At 40.7% G+C, this 26,068-nt stretch overlaps 1 protein-coding gene across 1 annotated transcript in view; it reads left to right on the forward strand.

Moving 5' to 3' along the window:
* The window catches only part of LOC137049620 (NLR family CARD domain-containing protein 3-like), a 59,276-nt gene that overhangs the window by 28,242 nt on the left and 4,966 nt on the right, over positions 1–26,068 (forward strand). The window contains exons 9-15 of the mRNA XM_067428186.1: positions 5,907–6,077; positions 16,762–16,935; positions 23,000–23,173; positions 23,924–24,097; positions 24,199–24,372; positions 24,780–24,953; positions 25,055–25,228. Of these exons, the coding sequence (XP_067284287.1) occupies positions 5,907–6,077; positions 16,762–16,935; positions 23,000–23,173; positions 23,924–24,097; positions 24,199–24,372; positions 24,780–24,953; positions 25,055–25,228 (1,215 nt within the window). The remainder of the gene's footprint in view (positions 1–5,906; positions 6,078–16,761; positions 16,936–22,999; positions 23,174–23,923; positions 24,098–24,198; positions 24,373–24,779; positions 24,954–25,054; positions 25,229–26,068) is intronic.

Here is a 26,068-nt window from a genome sequence, read left to right on the forward strand (position 1 = left end):
GGTCATCAATCACAACTCCTACAACAAGGTTCCTGGCTGTCCTGGATGGAGTTATGGTTGATGAACCAAGCTGGATGGAGAAATTTTGATGAAGTGATGGGTTGGTTGAGACAACAAGTAATTCTGTCTTTGCAAGATTGAGTTTAAGGTGATGCTCCTTCATCCAGTCAGAAATGTCTGTCAGACAGGCAGCGATACGAACACTGACTGTAGGATCATCTGGTTGAAATGAGAGGTAAAGTTGAGTGTCATCAGCATAGCAGTGATAGGAGAAGCCATGTTTCTGAATGACAGAACCTAATGATGACTTGTAGATGGAGAAGAGAATTGGTCCAAGGACTGAGCCGTGGGGAACCCCAGTATCTAGATGATGTGACTTAGACACTTCACCTCTCCATGACACCCTGTAGGACCTACCAGAGATGTAAGACCTGAACCATTGGAGAGCAGTTCCTGAGATACCCATCTTCTTAAGTGTTGACAGGAGGATCTGGTGGTTAACTGTGTCAAAAGCAGCAGAATTATCCAGCAGGATGAGCACTGAGGATTTGGAAGCTGCTTTTGCCAGTCTCAGTGCCTCAGTTACCGAAAGTAAGGTCTAGAGTAAAGTCTCAGTCGAGTGGCCGCTTTTGAAGCCGGATTGGTTGTTGTCCAGGAGGTTGTTCTGTTCAAGAAACATAGAGAGTTGATTGAACAACTCGCTCAAAGGTCTTTGCAATTAAAGGCAGAAAGGATGTAGTTTTCTAAAAGTGCTGGATTCAGAGAGGGTTTCTTAAGCAGTGGGGTTACCCAAACCTGCTTAAATGCTGTGGGAAAGGTTCCTGTGTGAAGAGAAGTGTTGACAATGTGAGTCAGTGCAGGAGTGATTAAAGAAGAAATGGCCTGAAGGAGGTGAGTGGGTATAGGATCAAGTGGACAGGTAGTAGAGTGAATGGAAAGGATGAGTTTAGAAATATCTGCCTCGGAGAGTGGAGAGAAGGATGGAAGCGTGTTCGTGTTAGTTGTTGAGATGTGTGTGTGTGTGTCAGTTTGTGGTGAGGAGAACTGGTTGCTGATGAGAGAGGTTTTAATTGTGAAAAATGATGCAAAGTCATCAGCTGTAAGAGTTGATGAAGGAGGTGGAGGAGGAGGACAAAGAAAAGAGGAGAATGTTTTAAAGAGTGTGCGAGAGTCAGAGCAATTGTTGATTTTGTTGTGGTAGTATGTTGTTTTAGCAGTGGAGACATTTGTAGAGAAAGAAGAGAGAAGAGACTGATACAAGGTAAGGTCAGTATAGTTTTTAGATTTCCGCCATTTCCTCTCTGCCGCCCTGAGTCCAGAGCGATGTTCACGGAGAACATCAGACAGCCAGGGGGCAGATGGGGTGGGGCGGGCTGGTCTGGATGAAAGGGGGCAAAAATTGTCGAAGGAGGATGTTCGAGTGGAGCAAAGAGTGTCAGTAGCACTGTTAGTGTCCAGTGCTGAGAACTGAGCAGGTGGAGGGAGTGAAGATGAAACCATAGTGGATAGGCGAAAGGGGGAGAGTGAGCGTAGATTACGCCGAAAGGTAATCTGTGTAGGAGTACGTGTTGTATCAGGAGTCAGTATGAGGTTAAGAGTGATGAGAAAGTGGTCTGATGTGTGTAATGGAGTAACTAAAGTGTTGTCCATGGAGCAGTTGCGTGTGTAGACGAGTTTTTAATTGGTTACCTGATTTGTGAGTAGCCGTAGTAGATACTAACTTAAGGTCAAATGAAGTCAGTAGAGTGCTGAAGTCTGTGGCTAGGTGTTTATCAAGATGGATGTTGAAGTCACCAAGCAGAATCCGAGGAGTGCCATCCTCAGGGAAGCTAGAAAGTAACACATCCAACTCCTCCACAAAGTTACCGCGGTGACCTGGAGGACGATAGACCACTACAACATGGATTTTAACAGGGTGAGTAATAGAGATTGAGTGTGCTTCAAATGAACTGGCCGATAGAGATGGTAAGGGATCAAATTTCCAATCATTTGAGATCAGCAAACCAGTACCCCCACCCCTCCCAATAGGCCGAGGAGTGTGTGAAAAAGTAAAATTGGTTGAGAGGGCTGCAGGAGTGGCAGTGTCCTCTGGTTTGATCCAGGTCTCAGTTAGGGCCATGAGGCTGAGCTGAGAATGAGTCCCAATAGATGAAATAAAGTCTGCTTTGTTTACAGCCGACTGGCAATTCCAGAGACCAATTGGAATAGAGAGTAAAGTAGCAGAGGATTTACGCAGACTGCGCAAATTATTAGGATTGCGGCGTCTCGTGCGTACAGAGCGTGATTTGCGAGTGCTAGTAGTAATAGTAGAGATTAGAAAGCACATGGTGAATACAGATCAGAGAAAAGGCCAGATAAAAATAAGAAAAACTGAACACAAATAATGAAAAGGAAAATGATACTCAAGTGCCTTGTCGGGGTCCTTGCTCGGGAGGAGTTGCACAGGGAAGAGTTGAATGTCTTTACACTCGTCGGGCTTCACATTCGTCAGGCTTCACACTCATCAGGCTTCACATTCGTCAGGCTTCACACTCGTCGGGCTTCACACTCGTCAGGCTTCACACTCGTCAGGCTTCACACTCGTCAGGCTTCACACTCGTCGGGCTTCACACTCGTCAGGCTTCACACTCGTCGGGCTTCACACTCGTCAGGCTTCACACTCGTCGGGCTTCACACTCGTCAGGCTTCACACAAGGGCTGCCGCGGACTATCACTCTATTTATACCCACCTGAGTAGTTATTAAAAACAGCTGGGAATGCCCCCAACATGGCAATGACCAAACAAAGGCTAACTCCTCCACACACACCACGAGAATACACCAGAAACTACTAATACACACCAATGCACTACTCAGACACACTTATCTAACAACAAATGAACAAACAATCACATGAGAAGTTACAAACACTTACAGAGTAGTTGTCCACCAGTCAATCGATGCTTCACCTCAAATGAACAGGCCTTTTTACAAGATATTCATGATAGTGATTTATATGTGGTTTCCACTTCTGGTTTACCTGACTATTTAAAAGTTAAGGAAATCATTATAAAGGGAAAGAAAATATTGTCAATGTTTTTAATAACCATGTTATTGTTGCTGATTCAGCCTCTGGTCCTATTCATTCAAAGGAATATAAGATAAAAGTGAGTGTTGATACATGTACACCTGAGGTGATACATGTCGCTCTATCCAGATTTTTACTTTTACTCCTATTTTAGTCAAGTCAACTTTATTTATATAGCGCTTTTACAATGACGATTATTGTTATTCCGCTGTCGTTCTGGAGAAAACGGTGATGTCATCAGCTCATTTCAATTTATCTTATTCAATTTATTCAATTTATCAATTTATCAATGTGGGCAGATCAGTAATAAAGTTGATACAGTTAATTTAGTAATTAATTTTATTTGGATATTTAGTTGAAAACTTTAGTTGAAATTGTCCCCAACTAAGCAAGCCAAGCCAAAGGCGACAGTGGCAAGAAACCAAAACTCCATCAGGGCGTGATGGAGAAAAATAAACCTTGGAGAAACCAGACTGTCGAGGGGCCAGTTCTCCTCTGGCCTATTAACACACAGTGTATGATTATTATTCTGCCAACCTTACAGGTCAGAAATCATATTAGATCAGAATATTCCAAAGTTAGTGGTATCACGCAAGAGACGCCTTTATTGAGGATGACGCGTTGATTACACAAAAATATGAATATTTGAAGGATCGGAGTCATTGCGCCGGAGACGGGTTTATTTAGGATGATGTGTTGAATAAACAATTATTGAATATGAATATTTGAAGGATCGGAGTCATCGCGCTGGAGACGGGTTTATTTAGGATGATGTGTCGAGTAAACAATTATTGAATATGAATATTTGAACGATCATCAAGAGTCATCGCGCCGGAGACGGGTTTATTTAGGATTATGTGTCGAGTAAACAATTATTGAATATGAATATTTGAAGGATCGGAGTCATCGCGCCGGAGATGGGTTTATTTAGGATGATGTGTCGAGTAAACAATTATTGAATATGAATATTTGAACGATCATCAAGAGTCATCGCGCCGGAGACGGGTTTATTTAGGATTATGTGTCGAGTAAACAATTATTGAATATGAATATTTGAAGGATCGGAGTCATCGCGCCGGAGATGGGTTTATTTAGGATGATGTGTCGAGTAAACAATTATTGAATATGAATATTTGAAGGATCGGAGTCATCGCGCCGGCGATGGGTTTATTTAGGCTGATGTGTCGAGTAAACAATTATTGAATATGAATATTTGAAGGATCGGAGTCATCGCGCCGGAGACGGGTTTATTTAGGATTATGTGTCGAATAAACAATTATTGAATATGAATATTTGAAGGATCGGAGTCATCGCGCCGGCGATGGGTTTATTTAGGCTGATGTGTCGAGTAAACAATTTTTGAATATGAATATTTGAAGGATCGGAGTCATCGCGCCGGAGACGGGTTTATTTAGGATTATGTGTCGAATAAACAATTATTGAATATGAATATTTGAAGGATCGGAGTCATCGCGCCGGAGACGGGTTTATTTAGGATTATGTGTCGAATAAACAATTATTGAATATGAATATTTGAAGGATCGGAGTCATCGCGCCGGCGATGGGTTTATTTAGGCTGATGTGTCGAGTAAACAATTTTTGAATATGAATATTTGAAGGATCGGAGTCATTGCGCCGGAGACGGGTTTATTTAGGATGATGTGTTGAATAAACAATTATTCGGAAGACTACACGGTATACAATAACCTTGTGGATAAACTCATTATTTTGATTTTTTTTGCACACAAAAACTATTTGCGTCACTTCGTGAAATTATTGTACAGCCACTGTTGTGTGATGGACTTTATAACAACATGTTTAGGGTTTTGTGAGTGGGTCAGTGGAAAGTACTGAATGACAATGGAGGCCTTTCTCAGCTTTCAACAAAAATATCTACATTTGTGTTCCGAAGATGAACGAAGGTCTGACGGGTGTCCAGTGACATGAGGGTGAGTAATTAATGAATTTTTTTTCATTTTTGGTTGAACTAACCCTTTAGCTCCTCCCCTAATGTCGTTCCACACCCGAAAGACCTCCGTTCATCTTCACACACAGTTTAAGATATTTTATATTTAGTCCGAGAGCGTATGCAAGTGTATGCACACTATACTGTCCATGTCCAGAAAGGGAATAAAAACATCATCACAGTAGTCCATATGAGACATCAGTGGGTTAATTAGAGTCTCTTGAAGCATCCAAAATACATTTGGGTCCAAAAATAACAAAAACTACGACTTTATTCAGCATTGTCTTCTCTTCCGGGTTTGTTTTCAAACCTCAAATAAAGATTAAAACGGTTATGAATCAGTGTATTGAATGCATTTCCACTAATGCCAACATAATTTGAGTCTATTCAAAAGAATGCTGTGGTTGATAGTATCGAATGCAGTGCTAAGATCGAGTAACACTAATAAGCCCCTTTCACACTGCGATTCCAGCAAATACACGGATAATGCGTTTCCAGGCTGCTAGATTTAGTCCATTCACACTGCCAATGAAATACCGTAATATGTGCGCTTTCACACACAACCCGTAACGGTCCCGGGTCGAGTTGACACGTGACATCCGGATGTGACGTATAACGGCGAGCAATCTCAGCTTCAGCGCGGATAGTAAGGAGCTCCGTTGTTTGTGACTCTGGGTAACATTGCATTGATTTTTCAGTTTTGTGCATTATGAAGGTGAATTGTGTATAGAAATATTATTTCACTAATAAAATGTGTTGTATAGAAGCCAATTCAAGAGAAATAATTCCTCAGTGTTTCCCATTAGAATCAAATGCTGTTTTCATCACACCGTGTTTAATTAAATTGATTCTAGCTTAATTTTCCCTTCTGCAGGTTTGTGAGTCCTGCTGCAGATGAAGCCTGTGAGTATGTGAGAGGAATTGTGGGTATAAACCCGTTACTCCAGAGAGAGCTGAATCTGAGAGATCATGAACTAGGAGACACACGAGTGAATCAGATCTCTGCTCTACTGCAGGATAAACACTGTCGACTCAACACACTCACGTGAGTATTGTGTTTAATGCTGTAAAACGCCACATTACTCTTAATATTATTGGTATAGTAGTGGATAATGCATTTTTTCTCATTTATTTGAGTCAGTTTTTGTTTTTCGTTCAGCATCCACAGTAACACAATAACATATCATTTGTGTATTAAAATGAACCACGTACACCCTGAAGGCATGTTTTAATGATTTCACGACTAAGTGGCATATTTAAAAGTAATTGCTAATAACTAAATATATGCAAGTGCATGGTCTCATTTGATTAAAAACCTTTCACATTTGGAAACAAATATATTATGATCATGTTTGGAAGTTCTTGGTACATCACAGATGAGAGAACCTCAGAAAAACTGATGCAATTTATTGAATTATTTTGTTATTATTGATGATTGACATGATGTCTATTAGAAATGATATATGGAAGGACACTCATAAAATAGGGATGAAACGGTATGGAAATTTAACATCACGGTTATAGTGACCCAAATTATCACGGTTATCAATATTATCACGGTTATCAATATTATCACAGTTATCAATATTATCACGGTTATCAATATTATCACGGTTATCAATATTATCACATTATAGTGACCCAAATTATCACGGTTATCAATATTATCACTGTTATCAATATTATCACGGTTATCAATGTTATCACGGTTATCAATATTATCATGGTTATCAATATTATCACGGTTTTGTTCAAATGAGATAAAGTGTTCAAAAAGAACAGATGCACACACTGAACACATTTCATCAAGTTTTATATTTGAAAATGAGCAAACAACAAATAAATCAAGCCGCTCTATGGCCTTTTTAAAGCAAGATTATATTCTGTGGGATTTCCTTCCTTCTATTGGCCGTCGTCAATAGCACCACATAATGCATAAATAATCATTTAGTGTAAATAAATATAATCTATAATATCATCTCTATAAATATGTTCTCAAGCAATATTCTCATCAGTGTCCTATCAGCTATGACGCGTTTAAATCTAGCAGAGTTTGTGTATGAGCCCAAACAGTATCCCAGTAAAATAAATAATCTCCATATTTTCATATGTTTGACAGTTTTTTATTAAATATCAAAAATCCAAAAGGTGTGCATTATACCGGACACCTAGATGAACACTGTACAGTCCGTTTTATACAACCGCAGAAGAAAACATGTACCACCACATAAGCATGTCTTGTCACTTACAGCACATTTAAAAGCAGTTGTTAAAAGTTAGTCATATTCATTATATTCACTGTGAAGCCATCACTTCTAAGCTTTAAAATGAACCCTAATTTTCATTAATCAAGCAAGTGGTTATGAAGTTACAGGACAACAACTTTTTTCTGATTAATCACAATTAAAAACAAGTGTTTATTTGTTTTTATTTATTTTATGATGTAATAATTTCACAGTAAATCACCAAATTAATGTAGAAAAAAACATAAAGACAGTATATTTTAAAGATTTGTTCAATGCCATCTTTTTATAAATCATCTTTTTTTTAAAGGCCAGTATCACACGCATTTTAATTTCTTTATTTGAGTCCACCAATCAAATTTCTTACAGAAAGGATTCAAATATTCTCAGAGGTAGCACAGCTTTGACATTAAGGGTACAGAAAACATCGCTTACGCCACACAGCAAGACAGCCGATCACAGCTGATATAGAGCAGGGTTTGGCCAGCTGTTTAGACTGTCCTTTTGGTAGCCCTGCCAGTCTTAATCCACTAACAGTCAGTTTGTGCACATGTCCCAGGCTGCCAAATATCAATACCGCAAACTTACATGCATAGCCCAGGTCACTGATCTTAGCAAGGAGACGTTGGTATTTGGTCATTTTTTCCAAGAAGGCTATGTCCATATACAAATCATAAACACAGCCTACTTCAAGGACTAACACCTGCTTTCTGTCTATATCCACCAACACAACATCAGGGCTGTTAGGGATGTTCAGAACACATCCTCAGAGCTGTTGGACCAGACTGGGATTACTCGTGAATGTTTATACATAGGCATATTTTTTGGAAATATGTCCTGAACAGAACTTGCAATGAGATCAACGATACGGTCATGGCGTGCTGTATATAGTCTCTTGTACTTATTACATCCATTCACAATATGAGCAATTGATTCAAGGTGATCAGAGTTAGAATGCATTATCCAGTGTGGCTGGTGATTTTGAGGGACCATAATGCTAGATTGTCTCTGGTTAGCAGCACCTGTAGTCTGGCCTTAACAGTGAAGCAGAGAATATCCTCTCCTATTGCAGCATTTCTGTACATAGAGTGAGAGGAAGAGTGGTCAGCAAAGTCAAGACATGCCAACTTTCCCTGCATTCAGTCCAGTCCAGTGTTGTTTTGTGTCCATCTGTGTGATGTTCAGTAAGGATCTTTTTGCTGTTGTGCTCTGTAGTGTGTGTTGTGTCTCATTATGACAGACTGAGGTCTCCACAGTAATAGATGTGTCTGTGACCACTGTGTCCAACACCTCAGGTGTAGTGTGAGAGGATCTGTAGTGTGTGTTGTGTCTCATTATGACAGACTGAGGTCTCCACAGTAATAGATGTGTCTGTGACCACTGCGTCCGACACCTCAGGTGTAGTGTGAGAGGATCTGTAGTGTGTGTTGTGTCTCATTATGACAGACTGAGGTCTCCACAGTAATAGATGTGTCTGTGACCACTGCGTCCGACACCTCAGGTGTAGTGTGAGAGGATCTGTAGTGTGTGTTGTGTCTCATTATGACAGACTGAGGTCTCCACAGTAATAGATGTGTCTGTGACCACTGCGTCAGACACCTCAGGTGTAGTGTGAGAGGATCTGTAGTGTGTGTTGTGTCTCATTATGACAGACTGAGGTCTCCACAGTAATAGATGTGTCTGTGACCACTGCGTCAGACACCTCAGGTGTAGTGTGAGAGGATCTGTAGTGTGTGTTGTGTCTCATTATGACAGACTGAGGTCTCCACAGTAATAGATGTGTCTGTGACCACTGCGTCAGACGCCTCAGGTGTAGTGTGAGAGGATCTGTAGTGTGTGTTGTGTCTCATTATGACAGACTGAGGTCTCCACAGTAATAGATGTGTCTGTGACCACTGCGTCAGATGCCTCAGGTGTAGTGTGAGAGGATCTGTAGTGTGTGTTGTGTCTCATTATGACAGACTGAGGTCTCCACAGTAATAGATGTGTCTGTGACCACTGCGTCAGATGCCTCAGGTGTAGTGTGAGAGGATCTGTAGTGTGTGTTGTGTCTCATTATGACAGACTGAGGTCTCCACAGTAATAGATGTGTCTGTGACCACTGCGTCAGATGCCTCAGGTGTAGTGTGAGAGGATCTGTAGTGTGTGTTGTGTCTCATTATGACAGACTGAGGTCTCCACAGTAATAGATGTGTCTGTGACCACTGCGTCAGACGCCTCAGGTGTAGTGTGAGAGGATCTGTAGTGTGTGTTGTGTCTCATTATGACAGACTGAGGTCTCCACAGTAATAGATGTGTCTGTGACCACTGCGTCAGACACCTCAGGTGTAGTGTGAGAGGATCTGTAGTGTGTGTTGTGTCTCATTATGACAGACTGAGGTCTCCACAGTAATAGATGTGTCTGTGACCACTGCGTCCGACACCTCAGGTGTAGTGTGAGAGGATCTGTAGTGTGTGTTGTGTCTCATTATGACAGACTGAGGTCTCCACAGTAATAGATGTGTGTGTGACCACTGCGTCAGACGCCTCAGGTGTAGTGTGAGAGGATCTGTAGTGTGTGTTGTGTCTCATTATGACAGACTGAGGTCTCCACAGTAATAGATGTGTCTGTGACCACTGCGTCAGACACCTCAGGTGTAGTGTGAGAGGATCTGTAGTGTGTGTTGTGTCTCATTATGACAGACTGAGGTCTCCACAGTAATAGATGTGTCTGTGACCACTGCGTCAGACGCCTCAGGTGTAGTGTGAGAGGATCTGTAGTGTGTGTTGTGTCTCATTATGACAGACTGAGGTCTCCACAGTAATAGATGTGTCTGTGACCACTGCGTCAGACGCCTCAGGTGTAGTGTGAGAGGATCTGTAGTGTGTGTTGTGTCTCATTATGACAGACTGAGGTCTCCACAGTAATAGATGTGTGTGTGACCACTGCGTCAGACGCCTCAGGTGTAGTGTGAGAGGTTCTGTTGTGTGTGTTGTGTCTCATTATGACAGACTGAGGTCTCCACAGTAATAGATGTGTCTGTGACCACTGCGTCAGACACCTCAGGTGTAGTGTGAGAGGATCTGTAGTGTGTGTTGTGTCTCATTATGACAGACTGAGGTCTCCACAGTAATAGATGTGTCTGTGACCACTGCGTCAGACGCCTCAGGTGTAGTGTGAGAGTATCTGTAGTGTGTGTTGTGTCATTATGACAGACTGAGGTCTCCACAGTAATAGATGTGTCTGTGACCACTGCGTCAGACACCTCAGGTGTAGTGTGAGAGGATCTGTAGTGTGTGTTGTGTCTCATTATGACAGACTGAGGTCTCCACAGTAATAGATGTGTCTGTGACCACTGCGTCAGACGCCTCAGGTGTAGTGTGAGAGGATCTGTAGTGTGTGTTGTGTCTCATTATGACAGACTGAGGTCTCCACAGTAATAGATGTGTCTGTGACCACTGCGTCAGACACCTCAGGTGTAGTGTGAGAGGATCTGTAGTGTGTGTTGTGTCTCATTATGACAGACTGAGGTCTCCACAGTAATAGATGTGTCTGTGACCACTGCGTCAGACGCCTCAGGTGTAGTGTGTGAGGATCTGTAGTGTGTGTTGTGTCTCATTATGACAGACTGAGGTCTCCACAGTAATAGATGTGTCTGTGACCACTGCGTCAGACACCTCAGGTGTAGTGTGAGAGGATCTCTAGTGTGTGTTGTGTCTCATTATGACAGACTGAGGTCTCCACAGTAATAGATGTGTCTGTGACCACTGCGTCAGACGCCTCAGGTGTAGTGTGTGAGGATCTGTAGTGTGTGTTGTGTCTCATTATGACAGACTGAGGTCTCCACAGTAATAGATGTGTGTGTGACCACTGCGTCCGACGCCTCAGGTGTAGTGTGAGAGGATCTGTAGTGTGTGTTGTGTCTCATTATGACAGACTGAGGTCTCCACAGTAATAGATGTGTGTGTGACCACTGCGTCCGACGCCTCAGGTGTAGTGTGAGAGGATCTCTAGTGTGTGTTGTGTCTCATTATGACAGACTGAGGTCTCCACAGTAATAGATGTGTCTGTGACCACTGCGTCAGACACCTCAGGTGTAGTGTGAGAGGATCTGTAGTGTGTGTTGTGTCTCATTATGACAGACTGAGGTCTCCACAGTAATAGATGTGTGTGTGACCACTGCGTCAGACGCCTCAGGTGTAGTGTGAGAGGATCTGTAGTGTGTGTTGTGTCTCATTATGACAGACTGAGGTCTCCACAGTAATAGATGTGTGTGTGACCACTGCGTCCGACGCCTCAGGTGTAGTGTGAGAGGATCTGTAGTGTGTGTTGTGTCTCATTATGACAGACTGAGGTCTCCACAGTAATAGATGTGTGTGTGACCACTGCGTCAGACACCTCAGGTGTAGTGTGAGAGGATCTGTAGTGTGTGTTGTGTCTCATTATGACAGACTGAGGTCTCCACAGTAATAGATGTGTCTGTGACCACTGCGTCAGACGCCTCAGGTGTAGTGTGAGAGGATCTGTAGTGTGTGTTGTGTCTCATTATGACAGACTGAGGTCTCCACAGTAATAGATGTGTCTGTGACCACTGCGTCAGACGCCTCAGGTGTAGTGTGAGAGTATCTGTAGTGTGTGTTGTGTCTCATTATGACAGACTGAGGTCTCCACAGTAATAGATGTGTGTGTGACCACTGCGTCAGACGCCTCAGGTGTAGTGTGAGAGGATCTGTAGTGTGTGTTGTGTCTCATTGTGACAGACTGAGGTCTCCACAGTAATAGATGTGTCTGTGACCACTGCGTCCGACACCTCAGGTGTAGTGTGAGAGGATCTGTAGTGTGTGTTGTGTCTCATTATGACAGACTGAGGTCTCCACAGTAATAGATGTGTCTGTGACCACTGCGTCAGACACCTCAGGTGTAGTGTGAGAGGATCTGTAGTGTGTGTTGTGTCTCATTATGACAGACTGAGGTCTCCACAGTAATAGATGTGTCTGTGACCACTGCGTCAGACGCCTCAGGTGTAGTGTGTGAGGATCTGTAGTGTGTGTTGTGTCTCATTATGACAGACTGAGGTCTCCACAGTAATAGATGTGTCTGTGACCACTGCGTCAGACGCCTCAGGTGTAGTGTGAGAGGATCTGTAGTGTGTGTTGTGTCTCATTATGACAGACTGAGGTCTCCCCAGTAATAGATGTGTCTGTGACCACTGCGTCAGACGCCTCAGGAGTAGTGTGAGAGTCACTTTCTGTCCACTGTAATGTAACTGCCAGTCTGTTACACAGATCGTTCAGGTCTGGCCAGTCTGAGCGAACTCCAAAGCATGCAGCGTGTGTGTCCAGTTTGCCGTTGCCTTTCCTCCTGAAGCCTAGGAAGCTGTCCTGGTTACCTGTGGCCAAAGGGACCTTTCTCTTCTTAAGGTCCAGTAAGAGGGAAGCTCTGGCTAGCTCTGACTGCAGCATCATCACTGTTGAGCATGCTGATGAGGTGTGCTAACCTTATAGTGGAATAGGTCCATTCCACATTTGGGACCCCCAGACCCCCTTCCTTTAGTGTGAGGAAAATTATGTCTCTGGTGGAATGAATGTTCAGTCCCACCCATTTCCTTACAACCTCAACTCTTCTATTATTCATGTCCCGTAAAACATTTTGTGGAATATGAATGTTTGCAAAGAGATGTTGTATCTTTGCCAGAGCCCCTTCTCTAATGGCCTTCAGTTTCATGACTACAGGTAAGGGGGAGGAGTCAATCAGATCGAGCCTGTCCTTAAAGGCACAGGATAACTCCTGCACCTGTTCACCCCACTCACCTGCAATGTTGAATTTATGGCCAAGTTAGGTGTATGTTTCATGACGAGAGTAGACTCTGATGGGCTGTCCCATTATTGTGAAGGAGGGGGGGTTTGTCAGATTTAGATTTGTACCAGCGGTTTCCACCGCTTCGCCGCTCGTAGAATGCTGCACATTTGGTGTGCTTCACCTCCAGCTTAGACCACTTTAGGAATTCATCTGTTCTGGACAGGATGTTTTGAATGATCTTCTCGTCTCTGGAGGACACCTGGACATCATCAGCGTACCCCTGGACAGGGTTTGGGGATCGAGTGTGTGGTGGTGCGCACTGGCAGATCCACTTCATCCACTGGTTGATGGCCAGGATGAAGTTGACAGCACTCCAGGGGCAGCCTGTCTTAATCCCCACCTTAAGAGTTATCAGCTCTGTGAGTTGTTTACCACAGATAATTTGTAAAAAAAAGATCCCTTATACACATCTGTTATGAGGTCCACAAAGGGCTGAGGTAAAAGGATTTCCTCTAATGCATTAAGCAACAGTTTGTGGGATAATGTCCCAAAGGCATCTCTAAAGTCCGAGAATACAGTATAGAATTTACATGATTCATGTTTAAAATCGTCAATTCCAGTTTTCAGGCAGAACACGTGTTCGTTCATACCCTGTCTGTCTATGTAGGCTTTCTGTTTGGATGAGAGGATGCCTGCATCCACAAGCCATGGGAGGATTCGGGCCAGCAGGCATTTCATGAAGACCTTGTAAACAGTGGGCAGGAGAGATATGTCTCTCCATGTAGATGATCACTTGGGGTATTGTCTTTCTTTGGAATTCTATAGACAAGGGCCCCCTTCCATGAGTCTGGTACTTTCCCATTAATCAGACAGGTGTTAAATATACATGTGAGTATATGGGAAGACCAGGATTTTGTGGCTTTCAGGGTCTCATATTTTACCCCATCATATCCACAGGCTTTGTTATTTGGAAGAACTTTGTCTATTTCATCAATAGTAATGGACTGGAGCAGTTGTCTCTATGTTGGTGGACCAGGGGGGCGTGGCCAGTGTATGAGGCGGGAGTGATTGACATTGCACGTTACTGATATCATTAATAGTAGGTGGAGGGGAAGGAAATGTGCTATGATTGAGAATAATCACAATAGATTTGGACCTGCGGTGCTGCCATAGGTGTGCTAGTTTTTCTCTGCTTACCGTCCTCGGCTGCCCGCGGCGCTCCTCAGCTCCCCTTCTGCTGAGCGACGGCTGGATGACGTCTCTCACGAAGATCAGCTGTTTCTCAATCCAGGAAGTAATGGAGACCGATGTTAATTCCACTGCATGTTTATCGCTCAAGGGGAACTTCTTTAGGATGCGTGACACATATTTCAGGAGAGGTAATCCAAACTCCTTCCCACCAGCACGCCTCGCACGAAACACTCCGTTTTTGAAAAAAACGCTGAAAAGTATGGACGCAACTTTACTCCATTTCGCCGGGTCACCCGAGCAGGCACAGTAAGCTCTTTCTTGGAGTAGTTTGGTGTCCAATGACTTTCTGAAGTGTCTCTCATAGATCTCAAACTTAGTTGGCACACATAGTTGTGAAAGTTAAATTGGACATCCTCGCCAGCCAGTAATGGTGTTTGCGGGACTGGGTCATATGTTTGCCGCTGTTGTTTGTAAATGCGGCCGCTTGACAGGGCTCGTTTAAACGCCAGTCTAAGTGCTGCAACTAAGCACATGTTCAGTAATAATGTCCAAAGCATAGGTTCTCTGGTGCATTAACGATGGCAGTTACAACAGCACACACACACACACACACACACACACACACACACACACACACACACACACACACACACACACACTTTAAACATTTAATATAGCAATCTAACATTACAGTGTAACTGAAAGATTTTGAACATTTATTCGGCTTCAAACTTCAACTTAAAACAATCCTCTCATAAACCCATGTCATATTTACCTCTGCACTTCCTGTCTAACAGGTACAGACATTGAATAATTACTTTATTAATTAATAAATAATTAATTTACTTTAATTACAGTATAAAGTTAACAGTCTGCACTGCATAAATTATGAATTAAATATAGATGAATCCTTATTAAAACTACAAAAGTTCTCCAGTCAAGAGCAGTGAGTGTTTAACATTAATGGCTGCTGTCTCTTTAAGATCTACCGCTGCAGAACTGACGCGCTGTCTCACGCATCCCATCTCCTCACAACTCTTTAAGTTCATTTAAGACGTTATTTCCAGTGAGAATACTTGACAAAACGGACATTTTGGCATAATTCTTCCTGTGTGTTATAGTTTGTTCAAGCGTGAAAGAGAACCGAATTCTGCCGCGCTGTCTGCTCATGATGCTGGCTCATAATCCACTAATCCTAGTTGACAATGCGTATCATTTGCACGTCATTTTGCCGTATAAATCTTAAGATAAATACAACTCGTGCTATAGATGCGCATTTCATGAGAACGTGTTGATCTTGATGAGCATGAGATCTTTAAGAGCTCATTCGGCGTTAAGAGCAGGAAAGACCCCGCAGTGAGTCCTGACGTAAGGGCAGAGCAAGTTTAAATATCCTTTCTGGTCTATATTTCCATCTTGTAATGCAGCTGTTTGGGGTATTTAAAGATATATAAATGATTTGTAATAGAGCAGGCACTTTTAATGGGTTATGTTATAGGCTTGTTCTTATGAAATGTATTTATTGACTACATGGTCATTTCACCTTATTATTTAAAGGGTCATATAATGGTTCATGCACTTTTACAAATTGATTGTATGGAAATGTGTGTTGGCAGTGCCTGTGTAAACTAGAACTTTATGACACTTCTGAGATGAAAAATCGAGAATTACAAATATGACTTTCAGATGATGTGCTGATGAATGACTGTCTGAAAAATCCTTTAAAAGCTCAGTTTGATCATCTCAGATCTGAGTCATTGTCTTTTCTCTTTCTGTCTTCAGTTTCCAGCTCACAGAACTAGAGACTCGATTACAAGCAGATTATGGGAACTATAGACTATATGACCACTGTATGTCTGTATGTCTTTAATAAGATCATCATCTCAGATCTGAGTCATTGTCTTTTCTCTTTCTGTCTTCAGTCTGAGTGGATGCAGTATTACAGAAGAACAGTGTCTGACTTCAGCTCTGAAATCAAACCCATCACACCTGAGAGATCTGGACCTGAGTGTGAATAAACTAGGAGACTCTGGAGTGAGAAACCTCAGTGATCTACTGATGATCCCTCAATGCCAGCTGGAGAAACTACAGTTAGTATCATTATACTGTACAGTTACAGTCTGATCACAGTTCACTGTTTAGTTTAAGACAACTGGACACAAGTCTCATCATTTACACTGAAGCTCTGCATCTGCTGGTCTTTGCCATTGGTCACAATTAAAATTCAGTGTCTGAACTACTAAATCATTTCATTTAAAGTATTTGAAACAATGAACTGATTGTGTAGATATTGTTCTGCAGAAATATCATGAGATCTGAATCTGCTGCTACAATAAACAAAAGAGAGATTAAAAGATTTAAAAAAGAAAGAGAAGAAACAACAGTTTCCAGCTCACAGAACTAGAGACTCGATTACAAGCAGATTATGGGAACTATAGACTATATGACCACTGTATGTCTTTAATAAGATCATCATCTCAGATCTGAGTCATTGTCTTTTCTCTTTCTGTCTTCAGTCTGAGTTATTGCAGTATTACAGAGGAACAGTGTCTCATCCTGACTTCAGCTCTGAAATCAAACCCATCACACCTGAGAGATCTGGACCTGAGTGTGAATAATCTAGGAGACTCTGGAGTGAAGCCCTTATGTGACGCACTGAAGGATCCACACTGTAAACTGGAGAGATTGAGGTGAAGAACTCAATATCTCATGATAGTCTGAGTCAAGGTTATTTTCGTAAACGAAAACTGAAACTAAGACTAAAACTATTGGTCAAAAAACATTTTCGTAAACTGAAATAAAATTAAAATATCTGAATAAATAAAAACTAAAACTAAACGAAACTAACTATTACTAAAAAACTAACTGAAATAAAATAATAATTAGCAAAAATAAATATTTGTTTTCGTTATTAATAAGCTCTATTTAATGTGGTGTAAAATCTGACTGTGGCGGTTGAGGAAGTGTCCATATAGTGAAGCGATCTGAGGAGATTAACCGCTGCCCTGACGGACGCGTGCAGACAGTCAACACACCGCTAGTCCTAAACGGCAGTTCACAAAGAATCAATGCGTCCGTGGCAGTGAAATGGGAAATAACACAAGGTAATGAGATGCACGTTAAACTTCTTTTAACTTAAGCTCACTGTTTTAGAAAGCCATTTCTTACGCGACGAGAGACGCAGGCGCAAAAGTCAGCAACTATAGTAGCAAGTACTAGCCTACTGTGTGTTTGAGATTTCAGGTTTGCATAATATTGACAGGCTCAAAGGTGTTATCATAATCATTTACATTATATTATATTATTATCTGTGTGGAGACATTTCCCCACAGAGTAGGGAATACCAGGATACACACACCAGGCACGATTCCAGTTTTGGATGGGCCTTAAATTAAAAAAGTTATCAAGTCACTGTGATATACTGTTATAGATTATACAGTATTGTTCAAAATAATAGCAGTACAATGTGACTAACCAGAATAATCAAGGTTTTTAGTATATTTTTTATTGCTACGTGGCAAACAAGTTACCAGTAGGTTCAGTAGATTGTCAGAAAACAAATGAGACCCAGCATTCATGATATGCACGCTCTTAAGGCTGTGCAATTGGGCAATTAGTTGAAAGGGGTGTGTTCAAAAAAATAGCAGTGTCTACCTTTGACTGTACAAACTCAAAACTATTTTGTACAAACATTTTTTTTTCTTCTGGGATTTAGCAATCCTGTGAATCACTAAAGTAATATTTAGTTGTATGACCACAGTTTTTTAAAACTGCTTGACATCTGTGTGGCATGGAGTCAACCAACTTGTGGCACCTCTCAGCTGTTATTCCACTCCATGATTCTTTAACAACATTCCACAATTCATTCACATTTCTTGGTTTTGCTTCAGAAACAGCATTTTTGATATCACCCCACAAGTTCTCAATTGGATTAAGGTCTGGAGATTGGGCTGGCCACTCCATAACATTAATTTTGTTGGTTTGGAACCAAGACTTTGCCCGTTTACTAGTGTGTTTTGGGTCATTGTCTTGTTGAAACAACCGTTTCAAGGGCATGTCCTCTTCAGCATAGGGCAACATGACCTCTTCAAGTATTTTAACATATGCAAACTGATCCATGATCCCTGGTATGCGATAAATTGGCCCAACACCATAGTAGGAGAAACATGCCCATATCATGATGCTTGCACCTCCATGCTTCACTGTCTTCACTGTGTACTGTGGCTTGAATTCAGAGTTTGGGGGTCGTCTTACAAACTGCCTGTGGCCCTTGGACCCAAAAAGAACAATTTTACTCTCATCAGTCCACAAAATGTTCCTCCATTTCTCTTTAGGCCAGTTGATGTGTTCTTTGGCAAATTGTAACCTCTTCTGCACATGCCTTTTTTTTAACAGAGGGACTTTGCGGGGGATTCTTGAAAATAGATTAGCTTCACACAGACGTCTTCTAACTGTCACAGTACTTACAGGTAACTCCAGACTGTCTTTGATCATCCTGGAGGTGATCATTGGCTGAGCCTTTGCCATTCTGGTTATTCTTCTATCCATTCTGATGGTTGTCTTCCGTTTTCTTCCACGTCTCTCTGGTTTTGCTCTCCATTTTAAGGCATTGGAGATCATTTTAGCTGAACAGCCTATCATTTTTTGCACCTCTTTATAGGTTTTCCCCTCTCTAATCAACTTTTTAATCAAAGTACGCTGTTCTTCTGAACAATGTCTTGAACGACCCATTTTCCTCAGCTTTCAAATGCATGTTCAACAAGTGTTGGCTTCATCCTTAAATAGGGGCCACCTGATTCACACCTGTTTCTTCACAAAATTGATGACCTCAGTGATTGAATGCCACACTGCTATTTTTTTGAACACACCCCTTTCAACTAATTCAATTAATTGCGCAATTGCACAGCCTTAAGAGCGTGCATATCATGAATGCTGGGTCTTGTTTGTTTTCTGAGAATCTACTGAACCTACTGGTAACTTGTTTGCTACGTAGCAATAAAAAATATACGAAAAACCTTGATTATTCTGGTTAGTCACATTGTACTGCTATTTTTTTGAACACACCCCTTTCAACTAATTGCCCAATTGCACAGCCTTAAGAGCGTGCATATCATGAATGCTGGGTCTCATTTGTTTTCTGAGAATCTACTGAACCTACTGGTAACTTGTTTGCCACGTAGCAATAAAAAATATACTAAAAACCTTGATTATTCTGGTTAGTCACATTGTACTGCTATTATTTTGAACAATACTGTATATGTTAGCTATATGTATGAAAGCTATATTTTCCACTTTTTATCTCACAATTAGACTTTTTTTTCCCTCACAATTGCGAGTTATAAAGTCACAATTCTGACTTTATGTCACGTAATTGCGAGTTTATATCTCATAATTTTGAACTTATAACAACTGGATTGGCTAAATGACACTCATATTTTTGTGTCAAAAGACAGGCTTAAAAGATTGCCAAATGTGAAAATAGCATGGGAAGAAGAGAGAAAATGAGAAGAATATTCAATTCGTTGCAAATAAAATGATTTATTTATTTAAGTTGTAGCGCTATCCTATCGCGTGCAGAGAAAGACAACTGTTTATCCTGCCTCTCTGATTGAGCTGTCAATGGTGAGTTCCCAGACCAAACATCTTGACAGGGGTCTGGCTTGTCAGGTTAACAATTTCCACATGTGCAGCGCAATAAATTAGAAATATACACATGGGTTTGTTGATGAACATACAATTATTAATGCTGATAGTGAGGAATTACAGATGCAGCATCTCATAATGTCCCTCAAAAGCAATCACTCCCACGACTTCACCTCACCATTATAGTCTGCTATTTGCTTTTTATTTATTAAATCCAGGCAATTGGCCTAAGAAACCTTTTTTAAAATTAAGATACAATTTAAACAAAACGAAATAAATGCTTTCTACAAAACAAAACGTAATATTAAACTAAATATAACCACCAAAATCATTTCTGACCCACTCACATCTTTTCACTCACCGTAATCAGATGAAATGTAAAAATAATATTATAATATTTAAACATAAATATGAAGGAAAAAACACATTGTTTAATGGCTACAACAAAGTGAGCTCCAGATAAATGTCTGAGCTGGATTTGAGCAGACATCAGTTTAGCGGTGAGCGGATCATGAGCGCGCGCCTGCGGATTATTGAGCGGAGTCCAGTCAGCTTTATTTATAGCCTATAGCGCTTTTACAATGATGATGGTTTCAAAGCAGCTTCAAAGTGTTAAACATGAAAATATTGCAACAAAATGTTATTCGGCTGTACAGTCGCTGTGGAGAAAACTGAAAACTAAATGTAGTTTTATCATGAGCCTCACCAGTCCGCTTCGCTGCACTTTGCTCATTACAGGCTCGTTCTCGTCTAAACGCCCACGGATTGAACAACGGTCGGGTTTAAATCGGGCTCAGGCTTGATGTTTTTTGAGCCCGATCTAACCTCTAACACACACACACACACCTCATATCCGTGCCGCTTAAGTAACCTAAGGGGCTTTCCTTGCCATTAATGCTTGGATAACACACACGTCTCCTTCCAATAAAAATAATGGCTAGTGTGATGGATGGGATATACAAACCTACCAAGTGCCATCACTTTGGAATGACCTATCGCGAGAGGAAAATAATACGTTTTAGTCGCATAACTGCAGCTATGGAAACGCTGTCATTTCGCAATAGTTTTTTATCGACATTTAAGAAATATCGCAAAAGATTTTCGCAAATCTGTAAGGGAACGCAGCTACTGTAAGCTCTCTCTCTCAAATGTCAACAGACTGAGGGACATAAGATGAGAAGTAAGCTCCTATTTGGTGTATTTTGGTGTTTTAATTCGGCTGACACTGGAAAAGACGCGTTCAACTGTACATGAAGTCATTGGCAGTGCTATCAGAGTTATCGGGCAGTGTTGTGTCCTGCTGCCCTCCTTTATCTCTTGTTTGCAGCGATGACGCTGATACCGTTCGCGCACGTTTAAGGTACATAAACAACGACTGCTGCAACATCCTTTACTGGAAATTATTTTCCCGATCTCGAACCTCCTGAACTTGCGCAGAAACATCAAAATAGACACAAACAACTGTTTTAAATTTGTTAAAAACAAAACATTTAGACTAGCCTATTACCACAAATTATAAGCTTATTTGCCATTCTCAACCATTTTTTGACTAAATTAAAATATATTAAAAGTTTGTATTTTTTTTAAAGAAAAGTTTTGGGTGGGCCTGTTGAAAAGTGGGTGGGCCTAGGCCCGTCAGGCCCACCCATAACGCTGTGCCTGACACACACACACAAACGTTTGTTTCACTATATAAGTGAGGACATTGCATGGACTTCCATTGATTTATATCAGGTTAATGATATTTTATATCCCCTAACCCAATCCCTATCCCTAAACCTCCCCATCACAAGAACGTGCAAAACAATAGATTTAAATATAAACATGTTTTGGCCGATTTATAAGCCTTTTTAACTAGTGAGGACCAGTCAAATGTCCTTATTAGTCAGTTATCATAATATTTTACTAGATAAGTGAAGACATTGGCCCCCTTTACAATTATAGCACAGCACACACGCACGCACGCACGCACGCACACGCACACACACACACACACAGAGCACAACAGTGTGTGTTGGCTGTATTCAGATGACTTTAGCTGTGGTCTTACGCTGCTAGCCTACATTGTACTACTGAAGAAATTAAAATAAGCTTTTAATTGTTTAACAATATTTCATCTTTGTTATGAATGAGTTTGTCTGGAATTTATAATTTTTACTTTTATCTTTTACGTTGCATTTATTTTGTTCTTTAAGATAGGCTAATACTCAGAGGATCTATGTCAAAAATATCAAATATAATTTTTAATATCAAAATATAATTTATTTCATTTTTAATCTCCAGATCGTTGTTTGTATAGGTCATAGTTTGACTCAAGCGTTTTTGCTCAAAGGTGAAGACCCAACTTTATGCATGTTTTGTAAGACCGTCCTGGGTTTAAACAATAATGCTCGTTTATCAAGTTATTTCACTTTTTTATCAAGGATGTTTAGTAAGATTAAACTCTAATCTGTGCAAACATTAAACTTTGCTGAAATTAAAAACCTTGATTTGGTCTCTACACTTCATTATGGTAACTCTGCTAAACTATAATTACTAAAACTAAAACTGAAACTAAATAAATAAAAACTAAATAGAAATGTTTTTGCAAAATAAAAGCTAAACTAAAACTAGAAAAAACATTTGTAAAACTAACTAAAACTAAACTGAAATTGGTAGCAAAATTGAAAACTATAATAAAATAACTAATTTCAAAAAGCAAAACTATAATAACCTTGGATCACAGTTCACTGTTTAGTTTAAGACAACTGGACACAAGTCTCATCATTTACACTGAAGCTCTGCATCTGCTGGTCTTTGCCATTGGTCACAATTAAAATTCAGTGTCTGAACTACTAAATCATTTCATTTAAAGTATTTGAAACAATGAAGTGATTGTGTAGATGTTGTTCTGCAGAAATATCATGAGATCTGAATCTGCTGCTACAATAAACAAAAGAGAGATTAAAAGATTTAACAAAGAAAGAGAAGAAACAACAGTTTCCAGCTCACAGAACTAGAGACTCGATTACAAGCAGATTATGGGAACTATAGACTATATGACCACTGTATGTCTTTAATAAGATCATCATCTCAGATCTGAGTCATTGTCTTTTCTCTTTCTGTCTTCAGTCTGAGGAGATGCAGAATTACAGAGGAACAGTGTCTCATCCTGACTTCAGCTCTGAAATCAAACCCATCACACCTGAGAGATCTGGACCTGAGTGTGAATAAACTAGGAGACTCTGGAGTGAGAAACCTCAGTGATCTACTGATGATCCCTCAATGCCAGCTGGAGAAACTACAGTTAGTATCATTATACTGTACAGTTACAGTCTGATCACTGTGGTGTGGCAAGCAGCGGGGCGAGGGACCGCGAGAGCGGGCCGGTGATTAATGTTCACGAGTGCCAGCTGCGTGGCACACCGGTCTCGTCTCGCGGCCATGTGGCGGGAGCATATAAGGAGGAGCAAGGACAGCGGAAGACGAGAGAGGACCAGGCCTGGAATTTTATGTTATGTTTTGTTTATGTGTTTGTGGGCAGTCGTCCGTGAGGGGCTGTCCGCGGTTTTACTTTCATTTTGTTTCTTTACTTTAAATAAATGTTTGTTGAACGTTCGCCGGTTCCCGCCTCCTTCCTTCCCATCTACAAACCGTATTACAATCACAGTTCACTGTTTAGTTTAAGACAACTGGACACAAGTCTCATCATTTACACTGAAGCTTTGCATCTGCTGGTCTTTGCCATTGGTCACAATTAAAATTCAGTGTCTGAACTACTAAATCATTTCATTTAAAGTATTTGAAACAATGAACTGATTGTGTAGATGTTGTTCTGCAGAAATATCATGAGATCTGAATCTGCTGCTACAATAAACAAAAGAGAGATTAAAAGATTTAACAAAGAAAGAGAAGAAACAACAGTTTCCAGCTCACAGAACTAGAGACTCGATTACAAGCAGATTATGGGAACTATAGACTATATGACCACTGTATGTCTTTAATAAGATCATCATCTCAGATCTGAGTCATTGTCTTTTCTCTTTCTGTCTTCAGTCTGAGGGATTGCAGTATTACAGAGGAACAGTGTCTCATCCTGACTTCAGCTCTGAGATCAAACCCATCACACCTGAGAGATCTGGACCTGAGCAGGAATAAACTAGGAGACTCTGGAGTGAAGCCCTTATGTGACGCACTGGAGGATTCACACTGTAAACTGGAGAGATTGAGGTGAAGAACTCAATATCTCATGATAGTCTGAGTTCACACTACATTTATGAAGATGATATAACTCTACAGAATAAAGAGTTTTCTCATTTCTCTCAATGTAGGTTAATCTGGTGTTATATGACAGATGAAGGTTGTTCTGCTGTGACTTCAGCTCTGAAATCAAACCCATCACACCTGAGAGATCTGGACCTGAGCAGGAATAAACTAGGAGACTCTGGAGTGAGAAACCTCAGTGATCTACTGATGATCCCTCAATGCCAGCTGGAGAAACTACAGTTAGTATCATTATACTGTACAGTTACAGTCTGATCACAGTTCACTGTTTAGTTTAAGACAACTGGACACAAGTCTCATCATTTACACTGAAGCTCTGCATCTGCTGGTCTTTGCCTTTGGTCACAATTAAAATTCAGTGTCTGAACTACTAAATCATTTCATTTAAAGTATTTGAAACAATGAACTGATTGTGTAGATGTTCTGCAGAAATATCATGAGATCTGAAACAAAAGAGAGATTAAAAGATTTAACAAAGAAAGAGAAGAAACAACAGTTTCCAGCTCACAGAACTAGAGACTCGATTACAAGCAGATTATGGGAACTATAGACTATATGACCACTGTATGTCTTTAATAAGATCATCATCTCAGATCTGAGCCATTGTCTTTTCTCTTTCTGTCTTCAGTCTGAGTTATTGCAGTATTACAGAGGAACAGTGTCTCATCCTGACTTCAGCTCTGAAATCAAACCCATCACACCTGAGAGATCTGGACCTGAGAGGGAATAAACTAGGAGACTCTGGAGTGAAGCTCTTATGTGACGCACTGAAGGATTCACACTGTAAACTGGAGAGATTGAGGTGAAGAACTCAATATCTCATGATAGTCTGAGTTCACACTACATTTATGAAGATGATATAACTCTACAGAATAAAGAGTTTTCTCATTTCTCTCAATGTAGGTTAAGCTGGTGTGATATGACAGATGAAGGTTGTTCTGCTGTGACTTCAGCTCTGAAATCAAACCCATCACACCTGAGAGATCTGGACCTGAGGGGGAATAAACTAGGAGACTCTGGAGTGAGAAACCTCAGTGATCTACTGATGATCCCTCAATGCCAGCTGGAGAAACTACAGTTAGTATCATTATACTGTACAGTTACAGTCTGATCACAGTTCACTGTTGAGGTTAAAGGGATAGTTTACCCCAAAAATGAAAATGATCCCATGATTTACTCAACCTCAGCTCATCCTAGGTGTGTATGACATTCCTCTTTCAGACGAACATAATCAGAGTTATATTATAAAAGTCCTGGATAATCCACGCTTTATAATGGCTCCCTGTGCTGCTCTGTTTTTGAAGTCCATTAAACCTGAGGTGGAAAGGAACGAATTACATTTACTCGCGTTACCGTAATTGAGTCGTTTTTCTGTGTACTTCTACTTTTTTAAGTCGTTTTAAAAATCTGTAATTTTACTTTTACTTAAGTACATTTTGATTAAAGTATTGTACTTCGCTACATTTTAAACCACATCCATTACTGAGTAAAAATAAATCATTAATGCAAAGAGGGGAGGAAAAAAACGCGATCCGGAAACGACTATATTGAATAGAGGGCTCGGGCGCGATGTTTCCCCCAGGATGGTAGGGGAAGGTACCGCCTTTTTCGTCTCTGATTGGCTAGAAGGGCTCTCCTCCGATTGGTTACACATCTCACGTTCATGGCAGGCTGTCAGCTAGTCTGTTTTGATCGTCTTTACAGCAGAAGTGAACGAAGTCAATCCAACATACTAAGAAAAGCGCTATATGTCCGTGTCTTCAGATTTATATTTTACTTTTATATTTATTTTTTAAGTTTACAATTTCATTGAAGAGACACCACAGTATTCAAATATGACAGATTTTATTTATTGTGAACCTAACATCTTGATTAGAAATATATTTCAGTGGCACTTTAGGTCAATTTGTACACAAG

Source organism: Pseudorasbora parva, chromosome 2 (genome assembly GCF_024679245.1).
Source record: "Pseudorasbora parva isolate DD20220531a chromosome 2, ASM2467924v1, whole genome shotgun sequence".
NCBI lineage: Eukaryota > Metazoa > Chordata > Actinopteri > Cypriniformes > Gobionidae > Pseudorasbora > Pseudorasbora parva.